The sequence below is a fragment of the Oryctolagus cuniculus genome, chromosome 3, assembly GCF_051225735.1.
Source record: "Oryctolagus cuniculus isolate XC-2025 breed Fujian yellow rabbit chromosome 3, ASM5122573v1, whole genome shotgun sequence".
Lineage (NCBI taxonomy): Eukaryota > Metazoa > Chordata > Mammalia > Lagomorpha > Leporidae > Oryctolagus > Oryctolagus cuniculus.
Genome location: NC_142869.1, coordinates 38,986,139 through 38,998,396, shown reverse-complemented (window position 1 = coordinate 38,998,396; position 12,258 = coordinate 38,986,139). Strand labels below are relative to the sequence as shown.

The following is a 12,258-nucleotide window of genomic DNA, read 5'->3' as shown; positions in this document are numbered from 1 at the left end:
GATATTAGAAATCCTGTCAATTCTAACACCCTAGGATTACAGAGAAATCAGCCTTTCAGTTTCTCAAAGATAATGGACTTCTGTTGCAAAACTCTCTTCACAGATTTTTAAAAAATAAATTATTGTATAAAAGAAATCATTCATACTGACTAGTAAGACTTACGTCCACTGGGTGCATTGTTTGTTTCCTTACGTTAGAATAAACATGCTCAGTAATGAAAAAATTCCAAGCATTTGCAGATTTCTTGGAGACAGGCCCCTGCCTTGTTAGTAGCCATGCCAAGCTGTTTTTGATTACATAGGGATGCAGACTCCAGGCCAGCACAAATGGTAACTAAAGATTGTACCTGCCCTGGTGCTAGGCACATGAGGAAGGGGTGGGGGTGCTTTGCAATGAGGAGCTAATACACCCTGGGGCAGTGGAAACACACACTAGAATGGAAAGATTTTTTTGCTTGGGGTTAGACAGCCAGGGTCCTTCCCCATCAGCTGCCTCACTGACTTCTGTCTCCTCATCTCTGTCCTACCCTCTGTTGTGGCTGCTGCTGAGTTGGGCTCCGGCGAGCCATGCTGAGGGGTCCTGCGCACCAGCACCTCCCCCTCTTGCACACGTTTGATCCCTAGGTCAGTGGAGCCGTGTTGGATCGGGGAGCCAGGAATACTCGAGTCAGCCTCGTTTGAGAAGTCAAAGCCATCTGGGATTCAACATATAAAATTTTAGTGCTTTTGTGCTGCTCTATTCTTTTTTGAGCATTTTGACCCAGGCAGATAAGAGAATGTATATATGGATATGATATAAACACAAACGCTATTTATATAGTTACATGTGTGTGCACAACGTGCACACACATTAGGTGGCAGATGAACAACATGAGGTTTGCAAATGAATAGGACAGAAAGATAGAGATCATTAAAATGGCAATTAATATCTCTCTAGGCAAGACAGCTTGACTATTCAAGTACCGTATGTCTATGAAACACTGCTGGACTCAGCACTTACAAAAAGGAACAACAAAGATAAAAATCCAGAAACACGATTCAATTCTTTCATGAAAAGCTTGTATTGTACTGTTAGTTTGGCCGGTTATATAGTTTCCTCCCACAACGCTCATACATGCACTTTCCCCAGCCCCCGGAATGTTATAACAGGCCGAAAGCAACTTCTTTTCTTATTACTCGTTCATAAAAAGGCAAAAATCAATCTGATCTTATTTTCTGTTTTAACATTTATAGGGCAGTCAAAATAACATCTTTCTACTTCATAAATATATACATTAGCATTTTATATTTCTAGTGCTGTTTTTAAAATTAAAAAAATTTGCTTTAATCATATAGAATACTCTGATAGCCTATATTAATACAGTCTGAAAACCCACAAGTAGGGCAATTTTGTACCTACCTTCTCTCCTCCATCTATGTCGGCGGATTGAAGCTGTTGTAATTGCAGTCCGAGAAATCCTCGGCACTGTTGGAGTGACTTCTACTTTAAGTACTTTCTGGCCTTCTTGTGAAGAATCAGGAGCATCAAACGGTAATGAGTTTTTCATGGCATTGGCAACCTAAAATTTATATAAATTTACAGACATCATACAGTTTTTGTTCCATCTATCCATAATTTTTGAAAATGTACTTAAAATCTGTACTATACTATTAAAAGTATAAATGCATCAAATATTTGTATCTCTATTGTTCTGTATTCTAAAAGGATTAAAAAGCAGGCTCTTCAAATGAGAAATTACTGGTAACTACATGAGTCATAGACCCCACTAATTCCTTAAGCTTGTTCACTTTAAAAGAGAAAGAGCTATTCAAAGAAAAACTTTATCGCTTTAAGACAATTTTGCATAAAACAGGTATTACTTATTGGATTTTTCAGAGATTGTTAATAAAAAGTACTCTAGGACTATAGCTTACTAATCTCAATTATATTGACTGGGAAAGGCTACTTCTATTTAATGTATAAGATTGTTGCAAGGGGGCTGGCTCTGTGACACAGTGGGATAAGTCTCTGTCTGCAGTGCTGGAAATCCCATGTGGGCACTGGTTCTATTCCTGGCTGCTCCACTTCTGATGCAGCTCTCTGCTATGGCATAGGAAAGCAGTAGAAGATGGCCCAAGTTCTTTGGCCCCTGCACTCATGTGGGAGACCCAGAAGAAGCTCCTGGCTTCAGATCGGCCCAGATTGGCTATTCAGCCATTTGGGGAGTGAGCCAGTGGATGAAGACCTTTCTCTCTCTCTCTGTCTCTCTCTCTCCCTCTCCCTCTCCGTAAATCTCCACCTTTCAAAAAAAAAAAAAAAAAAAAAAAAAAAAAAGATTGTTGCAGGGATAAATTAATTTGAAGAGTCTCACAAATCCAAGTTTTTTTTTTTTTTACAATGATGTGATTTTTTTTTATCTTTTTACCTTGTTATCCTTATAACCCTTAAGCGTAAAATTAGGGATACCAACATAAGAGAAAATGGGAATTCAAATACCAAAGAATTATTGCAAGTGCTACTTCAACAAATTTCTATTTATTTTAAAATATGAAAATGATAAACAAAATAGCTTTTAAAAACACTATTGACTACTTGAAGTACTTGAACAGGGGCAAGTGTTTGGTCTATCAAACACTAGATGCTAGTGTCCCACATTAGAGTACCTGGGTTTGATACCTAACTCTGGACCTTTGATTCTAGCTTCCTGCTAATGGGGACCCTGGGAGGTAGAACTGATGATTCAAGCAATGGGTTCCTTTCACCCACAAGGGAGATATGGATTGAGTTTCTGGTTACTGGCTCAGCCTAGTACAGTTCCAGCAACTGTGGGCACCTGGGGAATGAACCAGCAAACAGAAGCTGTCTCTGTTTCTATCTCTCAAGTAAACAAACAATAAAATGCTAGCATAAAAATACTACTAAAAGCTTAAAAACTGGAAAGGTATATAAACCATTGACAACTGAATCACCTAGACAACAATTAGTATTTTGTGTAGCTTCCTCTATGATGCCTAGACTTTAAAAAAAATTAACACATACTGCTTTTACACTTGATAAAACTAGCATTTTTCTCTAACATAAATTCTCAAATATATAATTTCATCAAATAGATATAACTTAAATCATTTAGACTGCTCTTAATCTTTTGCAATTAAAACAATACTGAAATGTTGTGCTTCTAATACTTTTGATATTTAAATTAGTTTTCTGAGATATTTTGCCAGACACAGGACAGAGGGGCAAAGAAAACAAACATAAATGATCAAACCGCTTCTGCAGAGGGATGTTCAGATTTGTACCATATTATCACCATAACATAAAAAATGTCCAGTGGGGGCTGCGCTGTGGCACAGCAGGTTAAAGCCCAGGTCTGCAGCATCAGCATCCCATATGGGTGCCAGTTCAAGTCCTGGCTGCTCCACTTCCTATACAACTCGTCCTGCTAATGTGCCTGGGAAAGCAGCAGAAGACAGCCCAAGTCCTTGGACCCCTGCACCCACATGGGAGATCCAGAAGAAGCTCCCGGCTCCTAGCTTCGGATTGGTTCAGCTCCAGCCTTTGAGGTCATTTGGGGAGTGAACCAGTGAATGGAAGATACCTCTCTCTCTCTGTCTCTACCTCCCTCTGTAACTCTTTCAAATAAATAAATCTTTAAAAAAAAAATTGCCTTGCTCACTCTACTCCTGGATTTTCACATTTGTCTTTTAATTGTTGATTTAACTTTTGAGATTTACTTAGCTTGAGGGAGGAGTACGAAATGTTTACTATAGAATATTAATTGGATTTTTCTTATTATGCCCACTGAGAATATTTTTTTCAGTTTGTGTACTACATGTCTTGATTAAAAAAAAACTGATGGTTTAGAATTCAGTTGGTTGGGGTGGGTATTTGGTTTGGTGGTTAAGATGCTGGTTAGAGATGCCCACATCCCACACTGGAATGCCCAGGTTCAGTACTTCGCTCCGAGGCTTTTAATTGTAGCTTCCTGCTGAGGTGGACCCTGGGAGGTAGCACTGATGGCTCAAATAGTTGGGTTCCTGCCACTCATGTGGGAGACCTAACTTGAGTTCCTGCCTCCTAGTTTCAGACTGATCCAGCCTGAATTCATGTATGCATTTGGTGAGTGAAAAAGCAGATAGGAAGGAGTTCTGTATGCCCTCTTTTCCTCTCAAAAAAAACAACAAACAAACAAACAAACAGTTTAAAAAAGAATAAACACAGAAACCTACCAACAGTGGTTGAGAAAACAGTTCTAGCTGAGCTCTATAAATGATGTCATCAAGAACTTCCTGACCAAGGTCCCACTGTCCATTATACCTATAGAAAAGCAAATCATTAACTATCTTGAGCAAATATCTCTAACCTTCAAAATATTTTTAAATTGTTCTAAGTCCTACTACTTTGGATGTGAGAAAAATTTTCATATCAATGTTTACATTATTTCTAAATTGCCCCAATTTCAGTTTTAAGAACAAAATGAAGATTTCAAATAGTATATTTCAAGTAGCTCACAGGTGTTTCTTCAAATAAATTGATCTTTATCATGTGATGATATTCAGAATAATTTATTTGATGCATTCATGAAAACATGGATTATGAACCTGTGGAGAGATACACACATGTAGTTTTCCATATAGAAAACCTGACAATTTCTAAGACTCCAGTTTTAAATGACTAGCTATATTTTGGGTATTTTTAAAGTACTAAACAGAAGCCTTATTAAACAAGATAACTTGCTCATTATGGAGCAGAAAATTCAGTGCTGTGTTTAATAAGAAAGAGAAACATTAAAAGTTCCAAACATTACAAGACAAATATATAATTTCATAATTCTACCAAATTACTTACATGGCATAATAAATGCCTGTGAGGAGTTGCACCATAAATTCAGGATCCAATACTATTCGGCCACAGAGTTCTTTCCAATGTTTTTCATGTTGCCGTGGAAACCCACTCACACAAACCCTGGGAAAAATGTATTTAGCAAGTGTGATTTCCTAATGCATTAAATAAAAATAGTTTCTGCTCTTGTAAACTTATTTATTCATTTTGCAAATATTTACTGAGTGCCTGCCATATATATATATATATACACACACATACACACACACACCAGTAATTGTTTGGGCCTATGCTCAAAACATGAACAGAAAAATAAAAAATAAAATTTGAGCCCTCATAAAGAATCCATTCTAGCATGCTACATCCATATAAGCAACCTTTTAAAAATAGCTAACCACCTCTTTGACAATCATTTTTTTCCTTCACACACCCAAAAATGATTTTCACTCATTCCAATTGTATCAATCTCAAAACAAAGAGACATTTCAAAACACTGTGAAGGGGGCCAGCACTGTGGCATAGCAGGTAAAGACACCACCTACAGTGCCAGCATCCCATATGGGCACCTGTTCGAGTCCTGGGTGCTCTACTTTGGATCTAGCTCTGTTATGGCCTGGGAAAGCAGTAGAAGATGGCCCAAGTGCTTGGGCCCTTGCACCCACGTGGGAGACCTGGAAGAAACCTCCTGGTTCCTGGCTTCAGATAGGCTCAGCTCTGGCCATTGTGGCAATCTGGGGAGTGAACCAATGGGTGGAAGACCTCTCTCTCTCTCTGCCTCTTTGTCTCTGCCTCTCTGTAACTCTAACTTCCAAATAAGATAAATAAATCTTTAAAAAAAAAAAAAAGAGAAAAAAACACTGTGAGGTCATTTTAAATCAAAAGTACCATAAATAACTCCCTACATTGTTTCACTAAAAGATGCTTCTAAAAGTTATGTTTAATTATCAAGAGTTACAATTTATTAGAATTGCAATGTTGAGTCTAGAAGAAATTTTTTTAAAAAGATTTATTTATTTGAAAGGCAGAGTTACAGAGTGGCACAGGCAGAGAGAGAGGTCTTCCATTGCTAGTTCACTCCCCAGATGGCCACAACCGCTGAAGCCGGGCTGGTCCAAAGCCAAGATCCAGGAGCTTCTTCTGGTCTCCCACATGGGTGTAAGGTCCCAAGCATTTGGGCATCCTCTGCTGCTTTCCCAGGAGCATTAGCAGGGAGCTGGGTCAGAAGTAGAGTACCTGGGCTTTGAACCAGCACCCATATGGGATGCCAGCATTGCAGGTGGCAGTTTTTCCCGCTACGCCACAGTGCCAGGCCCAAATGAAAAATTTTAAATGTCAAGTGAAAAGCATATTGGGTAAAAAAGTTTTTCAAAATTCTTTAGGGAATATGTGAACCGAAGTTTGAGGATTACTAAACTATGCCATTACTTTTTTTCTTAAAAAATTCCGTTAAAAGTCACAATGTTGCCGATAAGAGCTCGCAGATTTCTTTAAATGAACCAAAAAATAGTCACTTATAAATAAATTTATCTGCACAGAGGCAGTAAGTTCTTAAACAGTATATTCTTTTGAAAAAGCTGAGTTAGACAAGAACTTTTTCTGTCATTAATCATGTTATTACAGGCAATAAAAATAATATACTTATTTTAAGATAATCTATAAAGTCAAAGTTACAACTAAATTGATGTCTTTCCAATTAGCAAAATTAATGAATTTTATTATAAACTGGATCACACTTTCTTCCAATAACAATCACAAGTGAACTTAAGCAAAGCATCTGTTGCACACAGACTCTTGGCGCACCAGGGGAGCTGGGTTTCCTTCTTCACAATATTCACGCCCTGTATCATTCCTTCCCCTTGGGTTGAAGTTATGACCTGTGAGCTGCTTGTAACTAATAGAATACAGCAAAGGTGATGGGATTCCATGATCATGTGTACATCATTATGTTCTGTAAGGTAACACTTCTTGCTAGAGTTTCTCTCCTTCTCCGGCTTTGAAGAGGCACACAGCCATGACATACACTACCTATGTTGGGAGGGCCATGTGGTAAGCAGCTGAAGATAGCTTCCAGCAGACAGCCAATAAGACACTGAAGCCCTCAGTCCTAAACCCACACAAACAGATGAGACTACAGCTCCGGCCTATATCTTAACTGCCTTGTAAGAGCTTAAGCAGGGACTGGTGCTGTGGTGTAGCGAGTAAAGCTACTGCCTGCAGTACTGGCATCTCATATGGGTAATGGTTCAAGTCCTGGCTGCTCCAATTCCAATCCAGCTCTCTGCTAATGTACCTGGGAAAGCAGTGAAAGATGCTCCAAGTCCTTGGGCCCCAGCACCCACGTAGGAGACCTAGAAGAAGCTCCAGGTTCCTGGCTTCAGATTGGCTCAGTTCCAACCACTGCAGCCATTTAGGGAGTGAAATAGCAGATGGAAGACACCCCTCCCCCACTTCTCTATAACTCAATCTTTAATAATAATTAAGAAAAAAAAAGCTTACACAAAGGACCCACCTCAGCCATGCCTTAGTTGAAAGGCAGAGATGGGGAAGGGAGACAGAGATCTTCCATCCACTGAGTCACTCCCCAAATGGTCGCAACAGCTGGGGCTGGGCCAGGCCAAAGCCAGGAGCCAGGAGCTTCTTCTGTCTTCTACATGGCTGCAGGGGAGCTTCCCCAGGCACATTAGCAGGGAGCTGGATTTGAAGCAGAGCAGACAGCACTGCAGGCAGAGGCTTAACCTTCTATGCCACAGTGCTGGCCCCAACGTATGGATTCTTGACCCACAGAAATTGTGAAATAATAAATGTGTCATGTTTTAAACCACTAAATTTGTGGCTATTTGTTACACAGCAACAGAAAACTAATGTAGCAGTTAAAATTTTTGGGGGGTGAGCTTTGTTTCCTTAAGTAAAATCAGGATGAAGTCACAATTCCCTTATAGAGGAAATTCTGTAACTAAACATTCCTTGTCTCTAAGCCAATTTATATTACTTAAATTTATTTTATATAATGCAAATTTAAATTTCAGCTCAGGTCTGTTCAAAATTACTAAAAATTTTGATTTAATAAAGATTACATTCTAGGACACACAGCATACCTCCCTCTTGGTGCCGCTCAACACACACACCTGGAACACGTGGCTAACTGCTGTTATGGCTGACCTCCAGCACAGAGATAATTACTTATTTTTCTTTTTTTTTTTTTAATTTTTTATTTTTATTTTACGTGGAAGAGTTACACAGAAACAGAAGGTGAGGCAGAGAGAGAGAGAGTTCTTCCATCCTCTGGTTCGCTCACCAGATGGCTGCATTGGCTGGAGTTGCGCTGATGCGAAGCCAGGAGCCGGGAGCTTCTTCCAGGTCTCCCACACAGGTGCAGGGGCCCAAGGACTTGGGCCATCTTCTACTGCTTTCCAAGGCCACAGCAGAGAGCTGGATAGGAAGAGGAGCAGCTGGACTAGAACCGGCGCCCATATGGGATGCTGGCACCACAGCGCTGGCCCCGAAGTAGTTGCTTATGAAATGTTTAAAGGAACAGATTTGGGGCCGGCGCTGTGGCGGAGTGGGTAAAGCCGCTGCCTGCAGTACCAGCATCTGACATGTGTCCCAGCTACTCCACTTTCGATCCAGCTCCTGCTACAGCCTGAGAAAGCAGTAGAAGATGGCCCAAGTGCTTGGGCCCCTACACCAATGTGGGGGACCTGGAAGAAGCTCTTGGCTCCTGGCTTTGGCACAGCTCTGGCCATTGCGGCCAACTTGGGATTGGACCAGCAGATGGAGGACCTCTCTCTCTCTGCCTCTCCTCTCTCTGTGTAACTCTGACTTTCAAATAAATAAATAAATCTTAAAAAAATAAAGGAAAACATTTACATTCCCTAACAATTTCCTCTTATAAAGGACCATTTAAAGTACTCTAAGTAATTTATAAGAATTGGCATCCAGAAAGTGATTAGGTATTGTCACTAAACAACCCTAAACTTAGATATCTAGGCTTAAAGTACAAGTTCAATTATAAAATAATTATTTTTTTAATTTTAGTTCTTTTATTTGTATGTACCTCATAAATATAAAATTAGTAACATAGTAATTTTTCCCACTGTACCCGCTCTCCCACACCTCTTCCTCCTCCCTCTCCTATTTAGTCCAAAAAAGAAAAAGAAAGGAAGAAAGAGAGAAAGAGAGAGAAAGGGAGAGAGGGAAGGAGGAAGGGAGGGACAGTCTAGACAAGGGCCGTTCAATGTTACTACTTCTCAAGGGTGATTTTGCTTCCCCTCTCCTCTCTTCCCTTCCTTCCTCCCTCTTCTTTCCTTTTACAAACTTAATTATCTTTAAAGAACCCAAGGATGATAGGTCTTTTGTGAGCTCTTAGATATAACCATAACTTATGGGACATAATAATATTCTCCATTTAATACACTAAAAAGGAAAATAGTTCTTTAAGGGCTGGAGCTGTGGTGTAGAAGTAGCCTCTGCCTGCAGTGTTGGTATCCCATATGGGTGCCTGCTCAAGTCCCAGCTACTCCACTTCCAATCTGGCTTCCTGATAATACACCTGGGAAAGCAGTGGAGGATGGCCCAAGCTCATGTGCTCAAGTGGGAGACCCAGAAGAAGCTCCTGGCTTTGACCAGACCCAGCCGTGGCCACCGTGGCCATTTGGGGAGTGATCAGCAAATAAAAGATTTCTGTTTTTTTGTGTGTGTTTTTTTTTTTTCTCTCTCCTTCTCTCTGTATCTCTGCCTTTCGAATGAATGAATAAATCCAGAAGGAAGGAAGGAACGGACGGACGAAGGAATGAAAGAAGTTCTTTAATGCTGAAATAAGAACTGGGAGATTCCTACTGGAATGTAGCTCTGTAAGTTTTGTTTGCTGCTGTATCACCAGAAGTTAAAACAATGCCTGGAACACAGAATGTGTTCAACAAATATTTGTCAAATACATGAATGACTATGAAGGTTAATAATAATTACTCTCTTACCTGGAACCCATCCGACAAAGCGATTGGTAAGATGAGGCAGGCATATACACAATAGCAGAATTATAACACAACATGAGAAAACTCAGGACTTCAAACCTAGAAAACAATGGAAAAGGATTACACACAATTATTTCTTTTTTATTATTATTTAGTAAATATAAATTTCCAAAGTACAGTTTACGGATTACATTGGCTTTCCACCCCCATAATTTCCCTCCCACTCGCACCCCTCCCATCTCCCGCTCCCTCTCCCATTCTGTTCACATCAAGATTCATTTTCAATTATCTTTATATACAAAAGATCAATTCAGTATATATTAAGTAAAGATTTCATCAGTTTGCACCCACACAGAAACACAAAGTGTAAAATACTGTTTTAGTACTAGTTATAGCATTACTTCACTTTGGACAACACATTAAGGACAGATCCCACATGAGGAGTAAGTGCACAGTGACTCCTGTTGTTGACTTAACAATTGGACACTCTTGTTTATGGTGTCAGTAATCTCCCTAGGCTCTAGTCATGAATTGCCAAGGCTATGGAAGCCTTTTGGGTTCGCCAACTTCGATCTTATTCCGACAGGGTCATAGTCAAAGTGGAAGTTCTCTCCTCCCTTCAGAGAAAGGTACCTCCTTCTTTGATGGCCCCATTCTTTCCACTGGGATCTCACTCGCAGAGATCTTTCATTTAGGTCTTCTTTTTTTTTTTTTCCCCCAGAGTGTCTTGGCTTTCCATGCCTAAAATACTCTCATGGGCTCTTCAGCCATATCTTACTGCCTTAAGGGCTGATTCTGAGGCCAGAGTGCTATTTAGGACATCTGCCATTCTATGAGTCTGCTGTGTATCCCACTTCCCATGTCGGATAGTTCTCTCCCTTTTTGATTCTATCAGTTAGTATTAGCAGACACCAGTCTTGTTTGTGCGATCCCTTTGACTCTTAGACCTATCAGTGTGATCAATTGTGAATTGAAATTGATCACTTGGACTAGTGAGATGGCATTGGTACACGCCACCTTGATGGGATTGTATTGGAATTCCCTGGCATGTTTCTAACTCCACCATGGGGCAAGTCCAATTGAGCATGTCCCAAATTGTACATCTCCTCCCTCTCTTATTCCCACTCTTATATTTAACAGGGATCACTTTTCAGTTAACATTTAAACACCTAAGAATAACTGTGTGTTAATTACAGAGTTCAACCAATAGTACTAGAACAAAAAAAACCTAAAATGGATAAAGTATTACATTGTACATCAACCGTCAGGACAAGAGCTGATCAAGTCACTGTTTCTCATTTCACTTCAACAGGTTTCCCCTTTGGTGCTCAGTTAGTTGTCACCGATCAGGGAGAACATATGATATTTGTCCCTTTGGGACTGGCTTAATTCACTCAGCATAATGTTTTCCAGATTCCACCATCTTGTTGCAAATGACCGGATTTCATTGTTTTTTACTGATGTATAGCATTCTATAGAATACATGTCCCATAATTTCTTTATCCAGTCTACTGTTGATGGGCATTTGGGTTGGTTCCAGGTCTTAGCTATTGTGAATTGAGCTGCAATAAACATTAATGTGCAGACAGCTTGTTTGTTTGCCAATTTAATTTCCTTTGGGTAAATTCCAAGGAGTGGGATGGCTGGGTTGTATGGTAGGGTTATATTCAGGTTTCTGAGGAATCTCCAGACTGACTTCCATAGTGGCTTAACCAGTTTGCATTCCCACCAACAGTGGGTTAGTGTCGCTTTTTCCCCACATCCTCTCCAGCATCTATTGTTGGTAGATTTCTGAATGTGAGCCATTCTAACTGTGGTGAGGTGAAACCTCATTGTGGTTTTGATTTGCATTTCCCTGATTGCTAGTGATCTTGAACATTTTTTCATGTGTCTGTTGGCCATTTGGATTTCCTCTTTTGCAAAATGTCTATTGAGGTCCCTGGCCCATCTCTTAAGTGGGTTGTTTGTTTTGATGTTGTGGAGTTTCTTGATTTCTTTGTAGATTCTGGTTATCAACTCTTTATCTGTTGCACAGTTTGCAAATATTTTTTCCCATTCTGTCGGTTGCCTCTTCACTTTCCTGACTGTATCTTTTGAAGTACATGTCGCTCCCCCATTCGCGGAGGAATGACACTAGACCCTGCGCTGTTCTCTTTGCCCGGCCCTTCCCGGGTTTGCTGCCGGTCCCTCACTCACGGAGGAATGATGCCGTCCCGGGTTAGCTGCTGCCCTCCCCTCCCCAGCCTCTGCGGAGGGGCGGCACCCCCGCCGCTTTCCCCCTTCTGCGGAGGAGCGGCACACCGCTGGCCGGCTCTCTCAGGGGCTGCTCAGATGTTCCTCAGATGTTTCCGGTGCATATTGTCTCTCTCTTCCTTTATAGTCCTCTTCCACCAATCCATGCTCTGCTGCCCAAGCACGCTGCTCTCCTCCAATCAGGAGCAGGATCAGCTCCTGCAGCTTATCAGT

General features: G+C 40.6%; 1 protein-coding gene across 50 annotated transcripts in view; it reads right to left on the bottom strand.

The window, feature by feature from the left end:
- HYCC2 (hyccin PI4KA lipid kinase complex subunit 2) overlaps positions 1 to 12,258 on the bottom strand; it is a 76,863-nt gene that overhangs the window by 11,205 nt on the left and 53,400 nt on the right. For 35 of the 50 annotated variants that reach the window (XM_089330090.1, XM_089330073.1, XM_089330082.1 and 32 more), the window contains 5 exons: positions 9,796 to 9,891; positions 4,829 to 4,945; positions 4,210 to 4,297; positions 1,400 to 1,559; positions 528 to 695 (listed from right to left, as the gene is read on the bottom strand). In XM_089330090.1, coding sequence (XP_089186216.1) covers positions 528 to 695; positions 1,400 to 1,559; positions 4,210 to 4,297; positions 4,829 to 4,945; positions 9,796 to 9,891 — 629 coding nt within the window. The remainder of the gene's footprint in view (positions 1 to 527; positions 696 to 1,399; positions 1,560 to 4,209; positions 4,298 to 4,828; positions 4,946 to 9,795; positions 9,892 to 12,258) is intronic. The other 15 variants (XM_089330095.1, XM_017343025.4, XM_070070404.2 and 12 more) reach the window with 1 other exon arrangement.